The sequence below is a fragment of the Benincasa hispida genome, chromosome 11 (genome assembly GCF_009727055.1).
Source record: "Benincasa hispida cultivar B227 chromosome 11, ASM972705v1, whole genome shotgun sequence".
NCBI classification, from domain to species: domain Eukaryota; kingdom Viridiplantae; phylum Streptophyta; class Magnoliopsida; order Cucurbitales; family Cucurbitaceae; genus Benincasa; species Benincasa hispida.
In genome coordinates, this window is record NC_052359.1 from 77,707,291 (window position 1) to 77,727,724 (window position 20,434).

General features: G+C 39.2%; 1 protein-coding gene across 2 annotated transcripts in view; it reads left to right on the plus strand.

Annotated features, from left to right (window-relative positions):
* The first annotated feature begins 240 nt into the window (after positions 1-240).
* The window catches only part of LOC120091675 (RRP12-like protein), a 63,854-nt gene continuing 43,660 nt past the window's right edge, over positions 241-20,434 (plus strand). Inside the window, exons 1-5 of one of the 2 annotated variants that reach the window (XR_005485809.1) lie at positions 241-893; positions 1,071-1,608; positions 2,764-3,012; positions 3,611-3,699; positions 20,161-20,371. Coding sequence is in view for 1 of the 2 variants with exons in the window: in XM_039049781.1 (XP_038905709.1) it covers positions 369-893; positions 1,071-1,608; positions 2,764-3,012; positions 3,611-3,699; positions 20,161-20,371 (1,612 nt within the window). In the remaining variant the exon portion in view is untranslated. The remainder of the gene's footprint in view (positions 894-1,070; positions 1,609-2,763; positions 3,013-3,610; positions 3,700-20,160; positions 20,372-20,434) is intronic. The other variant, XM_039049781.1, reaches the window with a different exon arrangement.

Consider the following 20,434-nt stretch of genomic DNA (forward strand, 5'->3'; position numbering starts at 1 on the left):
TTATTTTTTATTATTTGCTACTGTGTTTACGATTTTATTTTCAAACTAAAATAGTTTACACATTAAACATATACTATTATAACCTAAACTAAAATAATCTACATCCAAATGTAAATTATCATAACCCAACTATAATAATCTAGATTCAGGCCTTTTAAAACTTACTCATCGAAAGAAAAAAGAAAAAGAAAAAGAAATAGAGAACGGGCCCTACTTGCAGCCTTCACAACTAGCCTAAAACCCAAAACGCTCCTTCCTCTTGTCCTCCTGTTCATGTTCCTCCAATTTGGGTTTTGAATCCCATAGCTGCCATTCTTCATCAAATTCTGCTGCTTTGAAATTAATCCCAGAAAGAAGCAATCAAAACCATGTCAGAAGGCAATCAGCAGCTACAAGAACGGGAGACGGATGATGCTGAAGCTGTAGCTCTCACTGATGCTTCAGACATATGCGCCCAACTCATGGAGCGCTATGCCAAGTCCTCCGCTTCACAGCACCGCCATCTCCTCGCTTCCGCCGTCGCCATGCGCTCTATTCTCCAGTCCGAGTCCCTCCCCCTCACCCCTGCCGCATACTTTGCCGCCGCTATTTCCGCCATTGATAATGCTTCCGCTTCCGAGGCCTTCGACCCCACTGCCTTATCTGCTTTGTTGTCCTTTTTAGCCATTACGCTCCCCTTGGTACCGCCTAGGGGAATTTCTGCTCCAAATGCTAGCGAAGCGGCGGGCGTACTGGTGGTACTGCTGGGGATGAAAAGCTTGACTGTGTCCACCGTGAGGGCTGCGGTGAAGTGCTTGGGGATTTTGTTAGGATTTTGTAATTTGGAGGATTGGGCTTCCGTACAGTTAGGATTCGATACTCTGTTGAAGTTTTCGGTTGACCGACGTCCCAGGGTAAGCATTTGATTTGTATTTCATGTGAAAATTGATTTTCAAATTAGCTATGAGCGGCTGCTCAGCATAGATGTTTCTCTAAGGTTCAAAGTTGGTAGAACAAATCATTGTGGTCAGTTGTTTAATGTAGCTCAGGGGTTGATAGCCTTGATTTGATATGCACATTATTGAATGCAGGTTCGACGTTGTGCCCAAGATTCTCTTATTACGTTTTTGAACTCTTTGAAGCATTCTGCTATTAAGAAAGAGGCCAGCAATCTGGTTTTTTCTCTCCTGAAAAGCTGCATGCCCTCGGCCATTAAATTAAGTACCATCACCCCTGTTGATGGGCGTGAGGAAGATAAAGAATCACATGGTCAACATCTTGATGTCTTGCACATACTGAATCTTATCATTCTTGCCATTCCATTACTATCAAAAAAAGTTCGTTTGAAAATTCTTAAAGAATTAATTAAACTTGTAAATCCCCAGTTTTCCATAGTTACAGGGCATAGTTTCAAAGCGATGGAACTTATTTTTAAATCTTCAAAAGCTGGAGTTGTTGCTTTGGAGGTGGAAAGCATTATTGTTTCAATTGGCTCATACCTTTCTTTGGGAGATAAGAACCCCTTGGACACGGTTCTTTCTGCTACTACGCTATTGAAATGTGCCATGGATGCAGGAGGTTCAAGCATAGCGAAGAAAAATCTTCCTGTAGTTTGTGGTTATATGGCAGGTACGCTAAGACTTTCCTTGGTTCATTGTGAACTCGAATCTTTATTGTATTTTATCTCTTTAAAAAATAAAAAAATAAGTAACAAAAAATTTCATTAAGGAAATGAAAAGATACTGATGCTCAAAAGATAGGAACTCCAAAATGAGTGAAATAAAGGAAATCTCCCACAGGAAGTGTTTACAAAGGATAAAGGTAAACTGAAAGTATTCCAGTTTAAATTAGTATCTTGAGGAGAGAAACCATCAAATGAGTGTGAAGCAGAACACCATAGAGAAGCTTTGAGATGGGCTTATTCTAAGCGATCTAACCCAGAACAATGTGTCTCTTCAAAGCTCTGAGAATTCTGAAACCAAGGCCTTTACTGCTTTGAAATGACATATGGCAAGTGCGAGATACAATGGAGTAACAAACACATGAGAGGATGAAAATGACTTTTTGATCTTAAAGAATCCAAAGGCATTCAATTTTTCTTTTCTTATGTTAAAAGAAGATTAAATTACATGTTAAAAAAGAACATTAGCATTCTTTTGTTTTTTACCCCATAATACATGCAGACACCCATGTCAAAAGGCAATCAACAGCTAAATGAAAGCTCCCCCCAAGTACAATGGTTACATGCATAAATTGTAAAATATGTGAAGTTCTTAAGTTGATATCTTAATTGAGTGTTGAAAATTGTAGAAAATACATATGTAAATGAATGGATAAAAAAAAGTTGAGCAAACAAAAACATACAACAGAAAAGCAAACTTCTTTAGGTTGAAAAACTGCACTAGACTCCCTTGACTTAATAATTCAATGCTGCAGACCAAACACAGACTTGTTTAACCAACTCAACTCTGTACCTCAAACACAAACATATTGACTTGACTCCACAAAGATATTAACTCCATCCACATATTAAACCAACTCAACCTAACTCAATTATGCACTTGAACACCAAATATACCCTTGTTGGATTTTAATTATTTTCAATTTCGATGATGTGTTAACTAAAAGTTGCCTTGTCCTACGTACTTACGACTAAGGCTTGTAATCATTGCTTTGTGGATTACTTTTGTTGGCGGTTTGTCAATTTTATTTGTGATATATTCACCACCTGTGGTTTTGTCAGACACATCTTTATGTGTTGGGATTGTTAACTTAATGATGCAGGTCTTTTAGCTTCCGATGCGAGTAAGGCTTTACATGCTTCAAGTGTATTGAAAGAGTTAATACAGGATTATGTAGATCAAGAATGCTTGATTGTTAAAGATTCCCGTCTAGAAGACTGCAACTTGGAGAACATCGAAGTACAAGCCCTAAAGTCAACGTGTTCCATTTTTGAGGATGTCCTTAATAGCTACGAGGGAGATCTTGGGAAATATATTTTGGATGTCATATCTGCTTTGTTTCTCAGGCTAGGTATGTCTCCAATATGACATAATAGATTATAAATCTTATTTTAGTATTTATTTCTTTTGTGATTTGGTTACTTAGTTGCTTTAAAGTAAGATCTAGCTGCAATTCATCAGAGGTAGTTATTGGAAAAAAAAAATTAAAATTAAAATTTGAATTTATTATTATTGTTTCATTCATCAATGAAATTGTTTCTTATAGAAAGAAAATTGTTATTTTCACACCGTTTCAAACATGGAATACAAACGAGAACTCCTCAAGAGGAGCCCAATTAACCCAGAGAACATGAAATCTGATTAGGGACCACAACTCCCCCACAATCTTTCAACCCCTCCAAAAGTTATGTGATTTCTTTTTTCCCAAAGCCCCACATAATAGCACAAAGACAAACACACCAAAGCTTGCTTCCCTTATCTCATAAGGGGGTCCAAGGTTGCGTTTGAACCGTTATAATCATTTGTGTTACTTTCTCCTTGTTTTTACTTTCTTTAATTGCTGTTAGTTTTGGTTCTGCTGCTATAGTTTATACTATGATTTGCTACAACTTTTAATGTGTTGTGAAGTTACTATTTGATCAACTAAGTATTTTTCATTTTCATTGTAGGAACAACTTCTTTCATCTATATGAAACGTATTTTGCTCAAGCTTGCTGATTTGATGAATATCGCAGGGAATATATCTAACATCGATAATGTAAGTGTAATCAACATTAAGGAGCTGTTTAGGAGACTGTAATATAATAAGGATTACTGAGAATCAGAGGAGTGTTGGAATGCGTGAGAAATCGAGGCGGCATGGAAATGAGATCGTGAAACGTGAAAACGGTGGGAAAGAGTGTTGGATTAAAAACTGTCGGAACGGAATGAGTTTAATATTACAAATAGGGCCCATGACACTCAATTCAAACATGGATTTTGGATTATATTACAATTGAAACTCATTTCATTACGGGCCCCCAAACAACTCCTAAGTGTTAACATCTACATGTCCCTTCTTACCTAAACAAATTAACATTTGCATATCATGTACCTGATAATTGAAACCAATTGTTAATATCCTACAAGTTTCTCAAACCTGGTCACTTGTATCTAATGTCGATCACAAAAGTGCTAATTAATATTAATTTTTTTAAGTAACATTTCATTTTATGAATAAATTATAAAAGAGGGGGAAAAACCTCAACTAGAATTAACGGGAGTTGTAGAAAACTCTCTCAGTTGGAACTTGAAGATTTTACCGGGTTTGAGGGATAGGTTTGGGATATTTTGGTAAAATCAAGTTAATCTTGGTTAATCCATATTAATTACATTTTAATTACCAAATTAATTTTTAACCTTTTTAGTTATCCTTTTAGAATTCTTATAATTCTTCTATAAATAGAGAGTCCCCCTTTGTATTTGATATATTCTCATTCATGATAAAGACTTTGTTGGTTTCTTGGAGATTTCTCTCCTGTTAGCATTTAGGCTACATCAATTTGGTATCAGAACATTCGTCTGGGCCAAGCTGACGGTTGTCGGTGAAAGTCTAGAAAACTCCCGGCGACGCTAATCGCTAGAGGGAGCTTTGTGAGTTGTGCTCGTTGCCGAACAACACATACCTAACTAGGGTGAACCCTTTAAATTCAAGAAGATCAAGAAGAAGCTTGAAGAATCATCTGAGAATGGAATTTTATAGAACTACAATTTGGGACAAAAATTATTATTTTTGTTATGGAGAATAACCAAGAAAGACTGAGAAATATTCAAGAAAATTCAAGAATTGGTCCTACAACAATTATGATGATGAAGCTTATTCAATAACACCTAATTTGTATATTAATTTTGAAGTATTGGAAGAAATGAAGAAAGGAGCCAAGAAAATCCAACGTTTGTTGGGAGAGATGACTCAAAATGTGGAGCAACTTTTAGAACATTTGCTAGAATTTAAAAAAGAACATTGGCTAGAATTTGCTAGAATTTTCGATAACATAGAATTTGTTCTACTGCAACCTAATGATCCATCGTAGGAGAAGACATAAAATGACTCACAATACTCACAGAATAAGCAATATCTGGTCGTGTCACTGTTAAATAGTTCAACTTTCTAACTAATCTTCTATATCTCTAGGGTATTTAAATAATTCTCCTTCTCTAGCAAGTTGCAAATTTGGTATCATCGAAGTACTACATGGTTTGACTCCTAGTTTTCCAGTCTCAGACAACAAATCAAGTATATTTCCGTTGTGACAGATAACTACCTTTCTTGCTTCTCATTACTTTAATACTCAAGAAATACTTCAATTGTCCTAAATTTTCGGTATGCAATTGACCCTGAAGGAAAGTCTTGAGAGAAAAAATACTTGATATATTATTTCTAGTGATAACAATATCGTCAACATACACAATAAGCAGAGTAATAATACCATTGTTAGATCGTCAATAGAATACAGAATGATTAGAAGCACTTTTCTTCATACCAAAACATTCGAGTGCCTGACTAAACTTACCAAACCATGCACGGGGACTTTGTTTTAGTCCATACAAAAATTTTCGAAGGCGACACACCTTATCACTCTTCCTCTGAGTAACAAACCCAGGTGGTTGCTCCATGTAAACTTCCTCCTGAAGATTACCATGTAGAAAAGTATTCTTAATGTCAAGCTGATGCAAAGACCAATTGTGAGTAGTAGCCATGGATAGAAATAGTTGAATGGAAGTCAATTTAGCAATAGGAGAAAATGTATCAGAATAATCAGTCCCACAGATTTGGCATAACCTTTGACAACAAGACGAGTTTTCAACCGAGCCATTGTTCCATTAGGATTGGCTTTTATAGCAAACACCCATTTACATCCAATAACCTTCTTTCCTACTAGACACGAGATTAAATCCCAAGTACCAATATCATCCAAAGCAGTCATCTCCTCAATCATTGCACTACGCCACCCAGAATGAGATAAAGCTTCATGAACAGAGTGAGGAATAGAGATGAAATCAAGAGATTTAATAAAGGAATAGGTGGGCAAAGACAACCGGTTATACGAAACTAACAAAGAAATAGGGTAAGTACAAGTGCATTTACCTTTTTAAAGGGTGATGGGTAGATCATCACTCGATTCCGGATCAGATGTCGAAGAAGCCATCGGTGCAGGACATGTGTTTGAAGGTGGCTGTGGAGGACGCATGGAGTAAACTCGAGTGACAAGTAGGCGAGAAGGAAGAGATACAGAAGAAGGTTGAGTAGGAGATAATGTGGAAGAGGTAATCTCATAGATAAAAAGATCACCCTCCTCTCCTTTAAAATGACTTGACGGTTAGAGACTAAAAGGTATATCTTCAAAAAACGTAACATCGGGAGAGGCAGGATACGTATTAAGAATAGGACAATAACAACAATAACCCTCTTGAACACGCGAATAGCCTAAGAAAATGTATTTCAAAGATTTTGGATCTAATTTGGTACGATGTGGACGATTATCTCGAGCAAAACAAACACAACTAAAAATCTTAGGGGCAATAGGACCCAAAGATTTCGTAGGAAAAAGAGTACGATGAGGAATCTCTTCATTGAGGACAGAGGAAGACATTCTATTAATCAGGAAGCAAACAATGAACACTGCATTAGCCCAAAACTGCTTTGGAACATGCATTTGAAAGGATAAGGAGCGGGTTGTTTCAAGGAGGTGTGTTCTTTCTTTCAGCAACTCCATTTTGAGATGAAGTGTCTGTGTAAGTGGATTGATGAATGATGCCATGATCACATAAGTAAGATCCAAGTATATGAGATAAATATTTACCGGCATTATTAGTGTGCAAGGTTTTGATAGAGACATTAAAGCATAAAAATAAGACAATAACTCAAAATGATTTTTCATTAAATATAACCAAGTCACACAGGAATAATTGTCAACAAAAGTAACAAAGTAACGAAAAACTGTTTGGGACACTTCTGGACAAGGACCCTAAATATCATAATGAACTAACTCAAATGGAGCATTGGCTTGTTTATGGACTTTAGGATTAGAACGAAGGCGATGAAATTTAGCAAATTGACACGAATCACAATTCAAAGACGATAAAGAACGAAATTCAAGATAAAGTTTCTTCAACACGGACAAAGAGGGATGGCCTAGACGACAGTGAACTGCAAATGGGGATGTAACTCTCCAGAGCAGGCTACAACTTTTGCTATCTGGTGGTAAAAAATGTAAATGCCCCCCCCATGTCCTCTACCAATAATTTTCTTCAGGGAAAAATGAGACAACAATTAAGGTTCTGTGTAAGTTGCCTAATAAAAATTAAATTAAAAGACAATCGAGGCAAATGTAATACAGGGGACAAAGAAAGAGATGGGGTGAGAGAAATGGTGTCGGATCCAAGAATAGAGGAAGTGGATCCATCTGCCAAAGTGATAGATGTGGATGGGGCAGGAGACAAAGATGTAGAAAATAAGTTAGAATTACCTGTCATATGATCAGTGGCACCTGAGTCTATAACCCACTTGGTAGATGATGTAAGAAGGCATTTCGAATTACTTGTCTCAGCAATGGTGGTAGTAGGATTTGATGAAAAAGATGCCTGCAAGGATTCTTGGAATACTTGAAATTTAGTAAAATCGTTAGCAGATATGGTAACAGACAAGCTATCTGAGCATGTTGAGATTGTTGAGCCCTGGACAACAATTTTTGACAATTATGTTTCAGATGTCCAGGCTTATGACAATAGTGATAGACAATTTGTAGAAATCTGATTTTCGATTATCATAACTAGGCTTCTGAAAATTGTTGGTCATCCCTGGAGTCACCCGAGAGTTATTATTCTTGCTTATAAGAGCACTACTAGGTTGAGAAACAGACAGACTAGATTGAGAACTCTCAATACGAAGAACACGACTGAAGGCCTCCTCTAATGACGGAATTTCAGAATCAGACAAAATCCGTGTTTATTCCAATTTCAGGTGAAAGTCCATTAAAATTAATTATAACAACCATCTTTTCTTGCTTTGTTGAACTTTGACATCTAAGGTAAAAGGTAATAATAAGGCAAGTTCGGCAGCTGTCTTCTTAAGCCTCATAAAGTAGCTTGTAACAGACTCTGCTTTCTAATCGGCTCGAAAGAATTGCATACAAACTTCAAGCATTCGATGGACGTGTTCTTTTCCCGAGTACAAAAGTTCTAAGAACTCTAAGAGTTCCTTAACAAAATTACAATGATCTACCAAACCAACAACCTCACTCTCAATGGAATTCTTAATCTGAAGATAAAGTGAAGTGTCATCACGAAGCCAACTCTTTTTCTTATCATCTTGTGGTGGATTCTCAGTTACATGATCGTCTATATCAGTACTAAGTAAATAAAACTGAATCGTGCAACGCCAATCATAGTAATTAGCTCCATTTAACTTATGTTATGTTATCTTTGATGCTAAGGGAATTAGATACAATCATATGCTTCATCTCATCCATTAAGAACTAACACACAATCCTACATGCATAATTAAACAAATCAGAATCGAAAGCAAGGTAAATGAAAGAGTGAAACAACCCCAAATTAGACAAAATAGTCACAAATCCTAGGAACAAAAGGGAATTTTCCAAACAGCCTCACACTCTAGTAGATGTTGATAGAACCAAAGGCATAGATGGATTGAAAAAGACAACTCGAGACGAACCCAACCGATGGAAGCGGAGAATATGGCTTCATGCGCTCCCATGCGTCGACGTGTGGCAACAGAGTAATTCAATCTTCCGGCGCATGTACCTTACGCGCGGTTGTTTCCGGTGAACGTTGAAGACATACTAAGGTGGACGGTGGCCACACTCCTCTTGAGGTGGGCGGTGTCAATAAACGGCTAGTTGAAGTTGATGACCTAAACTCAAATCTTAACATTGTGAGAACAAAGCCGTCAAAGAATATTCTAAACCCTAAACAAAGAATGCTCTGATATCATGTACTTTGTACTTTTGGAGAATGAATTTCTTATTATTTAATTAGACAAAAGATACATATATATAAGTGAATGAGAAATCCTAATCTAGGATATACAAAATTACGATAAAGAACAATTGTACATATTAATTTAAATATAAATTATACTATCCTCCATCTCATCCAACTGTGTTATTTGAGCAACAAGAGAGGGAAGTTTAGATGTTTCATTACGATGATTAGTATTCTATTCACGAATAACAGATTTCAGTCCTTGCAGCTTCATCATTAAACCATGACTTGGCCATTTAGTGATTGAAGATAGACCAAAGGAAAGTGGTCTGAAGTGGTGCGATCAAGGTGTTTAACAGATATCGAACCAAATTTTCCAAGGCAGCTTCCAGTCAGTAGAAAACGATCAAGGAGAGATAGATATTGAGTAGGACCAGAGCTAGACCAAGTAAAACATCCATTAGATAGAGGGATATCCTGCAAATGATAATGAGATTTCCATTGATTAAAAGTAGGCATACTATAGGATATCGTTCGATTATGAGATTTCTCCTAAGACCATTTAATAACATTAAAGTCGCCACCAATAATCCAATCGTCGCCTTCTGACCTAGCCAAATCAAGTTCTTGCCAAAAATCAACTCTATAGATGTTGTCCGATGGGCCATATACAATCGAAAGCCAAAAATGATAACCATCTACCAATGAAAAATGAACAGATGAAGAAAAAAGGCCCTGAATAACCTCATGAATAGAAGAATTAGGCTCACTCCAAAGAATAAGAATACCCCATAGGAGTCGATGGCATCCAATGCAGTCCAACCAATGTAAGATGAGGTCCAAATATATATAATCAGAAGCATCCACAGTAGTTAGTTTTGTTTCTTGTTGGAGAACAATACCAGGGTTGTTCTGTTGCATTAGCTTTTTAACCAAGTTCGTTTCCTCCAAGAATTTAGACCTCGAACATTCTAAGAGAGGAACTTCATTGTTGATCTGATGGACCCTCCCTAATGACCAATGCAACAGTTTTGTCATAATTGATCGATGAGTGAAGACCTTGCAATTCTCTTTGGAATTTTGGTTTTTTCCTTGCCATAGAGGTTGGTTTTTTGGTTTTAGGAGGAGGGTTTGATGGAATTGCCATAATGCATAAACCATGGGTTGAAAGTAAAGTAGCTAAATCACTTAGGCTGAATGAAGTGGAAGGAGAGGGTTGAGGGAGCTGTTCATCAAAAGTTTGAAGGGCAAGAAAAGATGGATCAATGGCCTGGGTAGAAAAATGCAGAAGTTCATCAGATGGTGGAGAAGATACTTGGTCGGACTTAAATCAGTTGGGATGGGGGGAAGGGAGTAGAGGGGCAATTGGCTTGCTTCTTCCGGTTGGTCTCCAAAAATGGCCAAATTGAGGGGCTGAGTCGTAAATTTGCTACCTTTGGTGGAGCTAGATAAATAACCTTCAGTGTCAGATCCAGTAAATGGGAGTTGGTTTTTGGGTTGATGTGGAAAAGGTAGTGCCAATGTGGAGTGTTGTGGGCCCTTCTCGGAATGTGACAGAGGAGAGGGTGGGCTAGGAAAAAGAAGGGGAGGCTGATTTTGTGGGGCTAGGGTTTTGTTTTGGGAAACTAAAGGAGGAAGATGTCTTGGTATAATGGTATGGATTAGTTGGTTAGAAGGGGGGTTCACCACGGGTGTGATAGGGAATTGGTTTGAATGCTCTTTTATTGTAGGAGATTTGGTTGTCGGTTCCAATAAAGGGGAGAGAGAGTGCGAATCAAGTTGATGAGATTCAATGGCAGGGGATTTACCTTTTTCAACCACCCGTGATTTATGGAGATCCCCAATCAAAGCGTCCTCATTAATGTTGCTTTCAATTTTCGTTTGTGAATCCCTTTGACGACCTTGTACATCGGCAGCCACCACTTGAATTCAAATCACGAGTTCCTCGTCGGCCAATGCCAAAGGGATCTGTAGCTCATGTGGGATGAAGCCTTTGACATTTTCTTTGACCTCTGGCCACACAAAAGTGAGGATTAAACCCCGTTCAGTTTGATTAGAAGGGTGTAGGTAGCCCCCACAAGAGTCGCCAATGAATTTAAAGATGGCTTTTGTCCGGAGAGTTGTTGGGAGGTTGTACACATCAATCCACCCACCCATGGAGGCAACCATTTTCTGTTTAAAGGAGGATGGGGAGGATGGTGGAAGAAACTGAACTTTTCTCTCATCATTAGTTGTTCATTCGGTATGTTTGCAAAGATTGTGAGATGTCCCTGAGTCGTAAACGTGCAGCAAGGCCTTATGTCTGATAGTGGGATGATGGTGCAGCAGATTGCATATGAAGAAAGGATTACTTCACAAATAGATGGCCAAGAGTCGCTAGACTTATATTGTTGGACAATCACCATTGAGTTCTAGTCAAATTGGGGGTGAATGGTGGCTGAATTTGGGATGAGATTAAAACGTTTGGGTGGGTCTGTAATCGTGTTTGGCAAAGGAGGATGGTTGTTAGATTTCACAGCAGTGTTATATGATTGTGGCTTCGATATAGATGCAGAGTTAATGGGTGGTGGAGAATTCCCAGGGTATTCTGACACCAAAGAGAAAAAGAGAACCATCCTCTTTTCTTTTCCATGGATGGAACAAGAATCTTGGAGCGACGGCCGGATTGTCCTAAGATGGTAAGTTCTACAAAGTACTCATTCGCATTGCTATGTTTTTCGAGCCAAAGAGTATCACCTTCATCACTCAATTTCGTAAAGAACTTATGATTGCAGGGGTCTTTGAAGAGAGAATTGAATGATGAAGGAAGCCACTCGAGAGTCTTCCATGAAATATAGATCGAGTGGATGTTTGAATGGGTTTGTTCAGATAACTTGAAGTGTTTGCCATTAGTTGGTGCAATCGGAGAGAGGGAGAAAACTTTATGATCAATGTGAATTGGTTGGGTAATCGTTGGAGATGGAGGGACCATGGTGGTCGGAACTATATTTGGAAAAAAGGGGATTTGGGGAGGGAAGAGGAGAGAGGAGAGAGGAGAGAGCATTTTCATCATTTATGGTTTGTAGCATCAAGGCAGGGCAAAATTATGGTTGAAGCACTGTAACGACATCTTCTCCAAGGAGTGAAATAGGAATGCTTTGTGGATAGGATGGAACTAATTGAAGTTGGTTTGACTTTGAATCGGGCTTCTCTGATGCTGATTTTTCTAGATGTAAGATTGGCTGTTACTTCAAATCCCCCACATTTGTCCCTGATGAATCTAAGCATGTTGTATGTCCAAATTTTTTGAAAAGGATACGAGCCTCTTTATTATAAATATATAAAAAGAGACTAATGTTCCAAAGTACAAGAGAGTTATACAAAGAGCATGAAGAGGAAACAAAGGGGGATAACCCGTGCCTACTAGATAAGAAATAAGAAATAAGAAAAGGATCAGGAAGCGCACCCGGGCATCTTAACTTGGTTGACACCCCCTTTGCGCCTTCATCATGTCCATACAAAAGTACTACTTCAAGAACGAGGATGAACACCGGAGAAAAAACTAAAACAAACTTAAGGCGCGGGGAAGATAAAAGGCTGCCAATTTAAAAATATGTCTTGTATTGAAAAGTCATCAAATTCAATGTTCAAGGAGCACCAAGCTGAAGCATTCCTTTTAGCTGAATCCAAGCGAACCTCCCAACTTGTTTCAGCATCATGGAAAATTCTCTGATTCCTTTCAAACCAAATATCTGCTAGAATGACCTTAACCATGTTGATCCACAGTAACCGTGGCTTCTTTGAGAAGGAGGGACTCGAAAGAAGATAAGTTATATTGCCTCTAAAGCAATCACCAAAAACCCCAACGAAATTGAACATGTGAAAAAAGGACCACCAACATTTTTCTGCAAAGGTACAGGTGAAGAAAAGGTGCTATAAATCTTCACCTGCCATTTTGCATAGAGGGCAAGCAGAAGGTAGTAAGGCAACCGATTGTAGCTTTCTTTGCAATACCATGGAGCAGTTTAAAAGACCAAAGAGCATAATCCAAATCTGAATGTTTACTCTCCTTGGGCTCTTAGATTTCCAAAGAGCTTTAAAAAGGGAGATGTCCATTGGATGCTTTGAGGAAAGGTGGGCTGTGAGGGACTTAACTGTGAAGGAGCCTGAAGCTTCCAAAGACCAATAGCGGCTGTTCGGGCTTGCTAAAACTGATATTTCTGATAAGGCAAGCATCAAGGCTTGAAAGTGTGCGATCTCCTTATCTTTTAGCAATCGACGAACAATGATGGACCAAGAGCTTAAGGAGTGGTCCCAGTGATCAACTATGGAGCCCCTTGGCAATAAGGAAATCCTAAACAGTGAGGGAAAAAGAGTGGACAGTGTAGAAGAATCTAGCCAAGGATTTGTCCAAAAATTGACTCTAGTTCCATCTCCAACAATAAAGGGGACTAAACCTTCCACTTTGGACCAACTTTTAGAGATATTTATCCACGAGCTTCGCAAACTATTCCCATATTTTCCAGATGAATGCCAATCAAAAAGGCCTTTGCCGTGGATGTTGGCAATAACCTTCCACCAGAAAGAATTCTCCTCCTTCATGTAGCGCCAACCCCATTTGGCGAGCAAGGCCGAGTTTTTGACTTTGAGCCCTCCCAAACCGAGACCTCCATTTAAAGGAGACCAAGAAACTATGTTTCATTTAGCCAGATGATTGAATTTGCTTCCTTTATGGCCTTCCCAAAAGAAATTGCGGATTAGTCTTTCTAGGGCTGAGACCACTGAGTCCGGCATTGAAAAGATAGACATGTAGTACGTTGGAAGGTTGGAAAGAACTGAGGAACAGAGTGTTGCCCTGCCACCTCTTGAGAGATTGAACCGTTTCCACTTGTCCAGTTTCCGGTGAACCTTTTCTAACACAGGCTGCCAAAAGGAGGATTGCTTTGGATAGCCTCCAAGAGGCAATCCAAGGTAAGTGAGGGGAAGAGGTTCGGCCTTACAATTAAGAAGGCCAGCCATATGAGACAAATCCCTTTCTTCTATGTTAACACCGCTGAGGGCTGACTTTTCCCAATTTACCTTCTGACCCGAACACCATTCAAAAAGACTGATTGCTTCTTTCAGTTTTAAAAGCATTTTGTTATCATATTTGCAGAATATGAGGGTGTCATCAGCAAAATGAAGCAATGGAACGTGAATCATCTCCTTTCCAACCACAAAGCCTCATATACTCCATTAACATACAGCTTGTCAATAATAGATCCTAACACTACTTAATAAGATAAAAAGGAAAGGGGACAATGGATCACCTTGTCTAATGCCTCTTGAAGCAAGAATGCGGCCTCGGGGCCTTCCATTGATGATGATTGAATATTTTGGGTCTTGAATGCAGCCCAAGATCCACGAAATCCATCGGGAGTCAAAATTTTTTTCAATTAAGATCTTCTCTAAGAAGGAACCAATCCACCGGGTCGAAAGCTTTCTCCATATCGAGTTTAAGGATCCAACCCTTTAGCTTTTTTGCTCTTTACTCCTCCACCACTTCATTAGCAATCAAGACAGCATCAAGAATTTGTCTTCCTTCAATAAAAGCATTCTGAGATGGGCCGGTGATGTAATTCATCACTTTCTTTAGTCTTTCAGCAAGTACTTTTGCCACTACTTTGTAAGTTAGCGTGGTAAGGCTGATTGGCCTAAAATCCTTGATGGAAACTGCATCTTCTTTCTTTTGGATGAGGCAAATGAAATTTTCTCTTACACAAGCATTCAATTTGCCACTAAAATGAAAGTCTTCAAATAACTTGATGAACTTATCCTTGACCAAAGTCCAAAACCTCAAAAGAAACTCCGTAGTAAAACTATCTAGTCCGGGAGCTATGTTTTTCCCCCAAAGATTTGATAGCCATAACAATTTCAGCTTCCGTGAACTTTGCAATGAGTAAAGCATTCTGAATTTGAGTAACTCGGGGCCAATTTAAGGGGGCTGGTAAGTACCTGATTCCTGGGGATTTTGTGTAGAGGGTGCCATAGAAGCTTAGAATAATACCTTCAACTTCTTTAAATGAGTTTGTAGGCACCCCTTGATCATTGAGGAGCTCATTAATCTGGTTCTTCCTTTTCCTTGCTGCCAAGAAACGATGAAAAAAGCTAGATTTTTCATCTTCCAATTTCATCCAATTCAGCTTACATTTCTGTATTAGGTCCTTTTCTTTCAGCCTATAGATGCAAATCAATTCTGTTTTTAAAGTGGAGATGCTGCCTGCCACCTCAAAATCCCAACCCAATGATTCAATCTGAACTTCTTTTTCGGCTATTTCTTTTGACAAGGCCAATTCCTTTTGGGTTTGAGCTTTTTGGTAATCTGCTGACCAGATTTTTAGTGCTTCTTTGATCAGTCTTAAATTTGCATTGATGACATAACCTGACCACCCTTTTATGTTGCTGTTCTTCCAAGAATTTTCAATGGAGATGACACACTCTTTATTGGATAGCCAGCTGTTACAAAATCTGAAAGGAAGGGCCCCAACAAATAGTGCCTACACTTAGCAGCAATGGATAATGGTCAGAAAGTAATCGTACCTGGTGACTCACCCTTGAATTGGTGAATAATTCATCCCATTCCTTGTTGATAAAAAAATCTGTCTAGCAGAGATTTAGAAATGGAGTTTTCTCCTGGACCATGTGAATTTTCCATTTGATAAGGGGATTTCCAGTAGGCTGGCTGAATCAATGAAATTGTTAAAGAGCTTCATTCCTTTGGTGTATCTTCCAATAGGTGATCGTTTATGACTCCAATGAGTTATATTAAAGTCCCCTCCTAAGCACCAAGCTTCAGGGCAATAGCCTGAAATGGCAGTAAGTTCAGGCCAAACATATCTTTTCTTCTTATAATCAACTGGTCCATAAACATCGGTGACCCAGCATATCTTCTTGCATAGAGTACGACATTTGACCGACAGGGAATAGCCCCCTTTAAGAGATTCTATTACTTCTATTTTGCTACTATCCCACATTGTTAATAGGCCACCAGACTTGCCAAAAGATTCCACTGACTCCCAACCAATTTCTTTAGAACTCCAAATAGATTTGATGAAGGCAGCATCGAAATCCTCCTTCTTTGATTCCTGTATGAGTACTAAATCCGGATGCAGGCTTTTGAGTAGTCTTCTGAGTGCAATTCTTTTATTTATGTCTTTGAGACCCCTTGTATTCTAGGAGAGAATCTTCATTGATGGAAAGGTGGGAGGAGGCTGACAGGAGAGGGGAAATTCAGGCCAAGATGAAGCCACAATCCTTAACAATGGATTTTAAGTGGTCTGGGATTTCTGGTGTCTGTAGTGGCGGAGGACAAGGAGTATAATGTTCCAAAGGAATTTCCTTTTCTTCGAGGGAGACTAGAGCCTGCAGATCTAGACTGAGGGCAGAGTCTTGATTTCTTTCAAACTGAGCAGAATTGGGACAATGGACTTCCAGTTCTGCACCGGTTGCACTGAAGGGTGAGTCCAATTCCAAGATTTCTATCTTTTTTGACTTAGGTGGGGAGCAGGGTAAAATCCCCTTGTGAAGGTGTTACTTGATTCCGGGATGGTGAATCTGGAGTGATTGAACTGCTTAGATCGTGGAATGGGGGAGGCTTTGTTTGAAATTAGAGAGAGAAGTTGGATTTTTGTGCAACTAACCTCTAGCAAGTCCGGATTGTTGTCATTCAATACATGATAGGGAAGAACCCGGAACCACCAAAGGTTGCTCACCAGAGCTGTGGGAACTTACTGCCTTTGTGGCCATGTCATTAAGTCCTGTCCATTTGTTGTTGAAGGAGGTTTTTTTCCGGATAAAGAATTTAGAGAAGTGATCCCGAGCATTTAATTGATTTTGACATGAAGAAGAGCGAGCGGGGGGCTTCCTTGAGTGACAGTTAGGATTTTCTTTCGCTAAATTAAAACAGAGGCCTCCCTGTGTTGCCTTTTGAAGACAGCTAACCTTCCTTTCTCCTGTGACTCTTCAGTTTCTCCTGAGTTATTGGAGAGCAGCAAATCTGTGCCACCCTTTTCTCTACCCTGTGCCTCTTCGATTGCTCCTTGCGTGATAACTTCTTTTTGGAAATTCGAAAGGTCGGCTAAGGGGCTGATACAAATCCGTGACCTTTCCCCTTTTTCTTCTTTTTTTTCGAGAATATTGAGGGAGCCTTTATTAAATACTAAACCGACAGAGTACTTCTCTTTCTTCAATAAAAGAGACTTTTTGCTTTCCCCTTCTTCTACTCTGCTTGACCGGGGAATCCTCTTCGGCTGGTCTGACGGCTGAAAAGTATTTTCTAATGGGACTTTTGGATCCCTCGAGTAACCTGGAATCGACTGAAGGGAAGCAAAAAAGGACCATACTGGATGTATAGCAAATGAATCAACATCTTCATCCTTCAAAGCTTGATTTAAACAAAATAAATCTAAAGGATTTGAAAAATCTTCAATGGAAATTTCTCTAAAATTGATAACAGGGGGGTCTAAACATTGAATATCACCAAAATTCAAAAAGACATTGCCATGGCTTTCGTGCTTAACTTCAATAGTCGCCGGTATGTAACCACACAAATTCTTTTTAACTTTGATTTTGGCTTCCTGACAGTTAGTGAGATTAAGAGTCTCAACCGCTATGCTTTCCAAACCGCCAAAGTAGGCTCCGATGGCTGCAAGGGTATTTCGGCTCCAGAAATCAAGGGGGAGATTTTTGATGGACAACCACCCCTCAAATCCTTTCACGATTGATGGTCTACCGTGCTTTTTCGGATTCCATTTCTCAATTAATAAGTGAAAGGAACCAATTTGTTGCCACTTTCCATGAAAATCGATCAAGTTAGCTAAGTCCCCTTGTTCAACTTTGATTAATGTTGTGTCTGCATGAAGGGGATTTAAAACGACATTAGAGTTGAAGGACCCTCTCAAGACTTGTGCTATTTCCTTCCATTCATTGTGGACGAAAAGCCTTGACACTATCCATAAGTTATGGAAGTCTTCTTGGAGGACATCATAGTCCTTTTGTACCCAGAAACAGAGCTTACTCTATTCTTTCTTGCTTGGAGCAGAGGGCTGAGGTTGTGACCTGAAGGATTTTTGTACTGGATGCTCTGGTAATGAATCGTTGGAAAACTTTTTGCCCTTCACCACTTCTGAGAAACTTCTTGCTAAAGGTCCTTGCTTACTGAACGAACACGTACCGGTTGATGAGGGGTCTGAAATAGATGAACTCACCATTTCCTTGAAATCCTGCCAGCCTGTCTCACCATCACCATAAGGTATATGAATGTTCTTCCTACCTCTTGAAGATGGCCAGACGACACATTCAACATACCACTGATCCATGCTTCGAAACTTTGCTAACCGGATGAAGCCCTGATCTACTCTTTCCTTTAGTAGAAAGAATTCGAACGTTGGCCCACTCAAGAGTCGACAGAGACTGTCGTGCAACCATAGCGCTGAGGCCGAAGAGAGGAATGCTTTCTGGCCTCGCTTCATATCTTCCACCCAGAAACCATTCTTCACCTGCCACATACAAAAGAAATGGTCTGAAATACGACAACTTTTTAGTTCCATCATGGTGAAAACAAGGCTAAAGAGCTCGAGAGGCAGGGGAAAGGCTGCGGGGGAAAGAAGAGGGGAAGAGGGATGGAGGGGGGTCGGCCGGAGAAGGGAGGACGGGGGCTATGTGTGGCTGATCAGAGAGGGAAGAGGGGTGCCGGAGGGCTTGTACAGGGCTTGTCTGTCCAAATGTATTCCAATACATTCTCCATTGGGGTTGATCATTCGTTCCCTTATTTGCTACTGTATTCATTGGATAAAATTTCAACTTATAGTTGCCTATCAACACTCAATACTTGTTTTGGGAAATGCTAGATGCCAAGTTTTGATCGATTCATTCTTTGTTGTCTTGGAATGGGTTGATGGAGCATCATTCTCAGAGGTTGGTAATGAGCATGTCTTTGATGCTGGGCTAGTCAGGATGAGCATACTTGCTTGTTGTCATAGGAGACTCAGTAGAGGATTACCACCATTGTATTCAACTGAACTGATGAAGTGCAGTTATGGACCTGTTCCTCAAATTGTTTAGGCAGACTATTTTTAAGCAGATTTTGGTCTAAGGTTGTTTGGATGGGGTCATTAATAGCTGGGATTTCTCTTTTAGAAGAAGTCTCATTCAATTGGGACCAAAAGAGTGGATTTCTATTGATTGGTTTTTTCTCCAGTTAAACTGAACCGAAGATTTTAGTAAGCTTTTGGTGCTGGGAAACTTCTATTTGAAATCCTTTCTAAGAAAGCTTATTACGAACTATTGGGTTATTCCTACCGATATTTCCAACATTATTGGAAGAGGAAAGCTACCAGAGTCTCAGACAATTAATTTTCCCCCTCCAGTCCCTGGGCCATGGGGGACATTAACATCCATGAAAGAAAACAAACAACATCCCAGTTATTCTCTTCTTCTCAACTGGTGTATCTTAGGAAAACTTGGGCCACCTTTCTTTGCGCTGCCACTACTCCTATGACTGGATGGTGCACTATCTCTGGATTTTATTTGGTTTCTCCCCTGAATGTGCAAGAGATGAATATGATGGTCTAGCTACACTTTAACCATCCTTTTAGAAGAAAAAAAAGAGATTCTTTGATCAGTGTATTGAAATCCTGGATTTGAATCATTTAATTGGATAGAAATAGAATGGATGATAGGACAAAGAGATCGGTGATCTTTGGGCTATGCCACCTTCTGATTGTTGCCTCTGCTGGAAGGAGTCAGAGACTTTAGATCATATCTTTATCCACTGCACCACTGCACCACTGCCCGGTTTCTTTGTGGGGTAATGCAAGTAGTGTGGTTCTTTGCTAATTTTACAACTTCTTGGTGGTGTCCGAAGCACAAATTTTTTTTATTGTAATTATAGCCTCCAATGATTATCAATAATTGGAGGGCTTTGATGGTTTAATGTTGTTGGCAGTGGCCTTCTCATCCCTCGGCCTTAGTCTGTTTTCTCTCCATTTTTGTTTATAATACAGCCGTTCTAAAATAAAACAGATCAGTGATTTTTGGAAAAGTAATGTATACTTTTTTCTCCTTGTGGTGTTTTCTATCCAAAGAGTTCTACAATCTCTTTTCCTTATCTTTGTTACTTGGAGCCATTTTTTAATGTCTCCTTGCCTTATTTATTTATTTATTTATAATAAAAATTACTTTTTCATCTTAAATAATGCTGACTTTTACGCTGCAGCTTCAGAACTGTATTGGATCTGCTGTAACCGCAATGGGACCCGAGAAGATACTTACTCTTATTCCTATATCCATAAATCCTGGCGACTTAACTGTGCAAAACATGTGGTTGGTACCAGTTCTACAAAGTCATGTTGTTGGAGGATCACTTGGGTATTATCTGGAATATATTGTGCCCCTTGCAAAATATTTTCAGGACGAGAGTAGTAAAGGTGACTCTTTGGTCCATATTTGGTTGATCTTGAATTTTGTGGGTTGTGTAAGGTTGGGGGAGT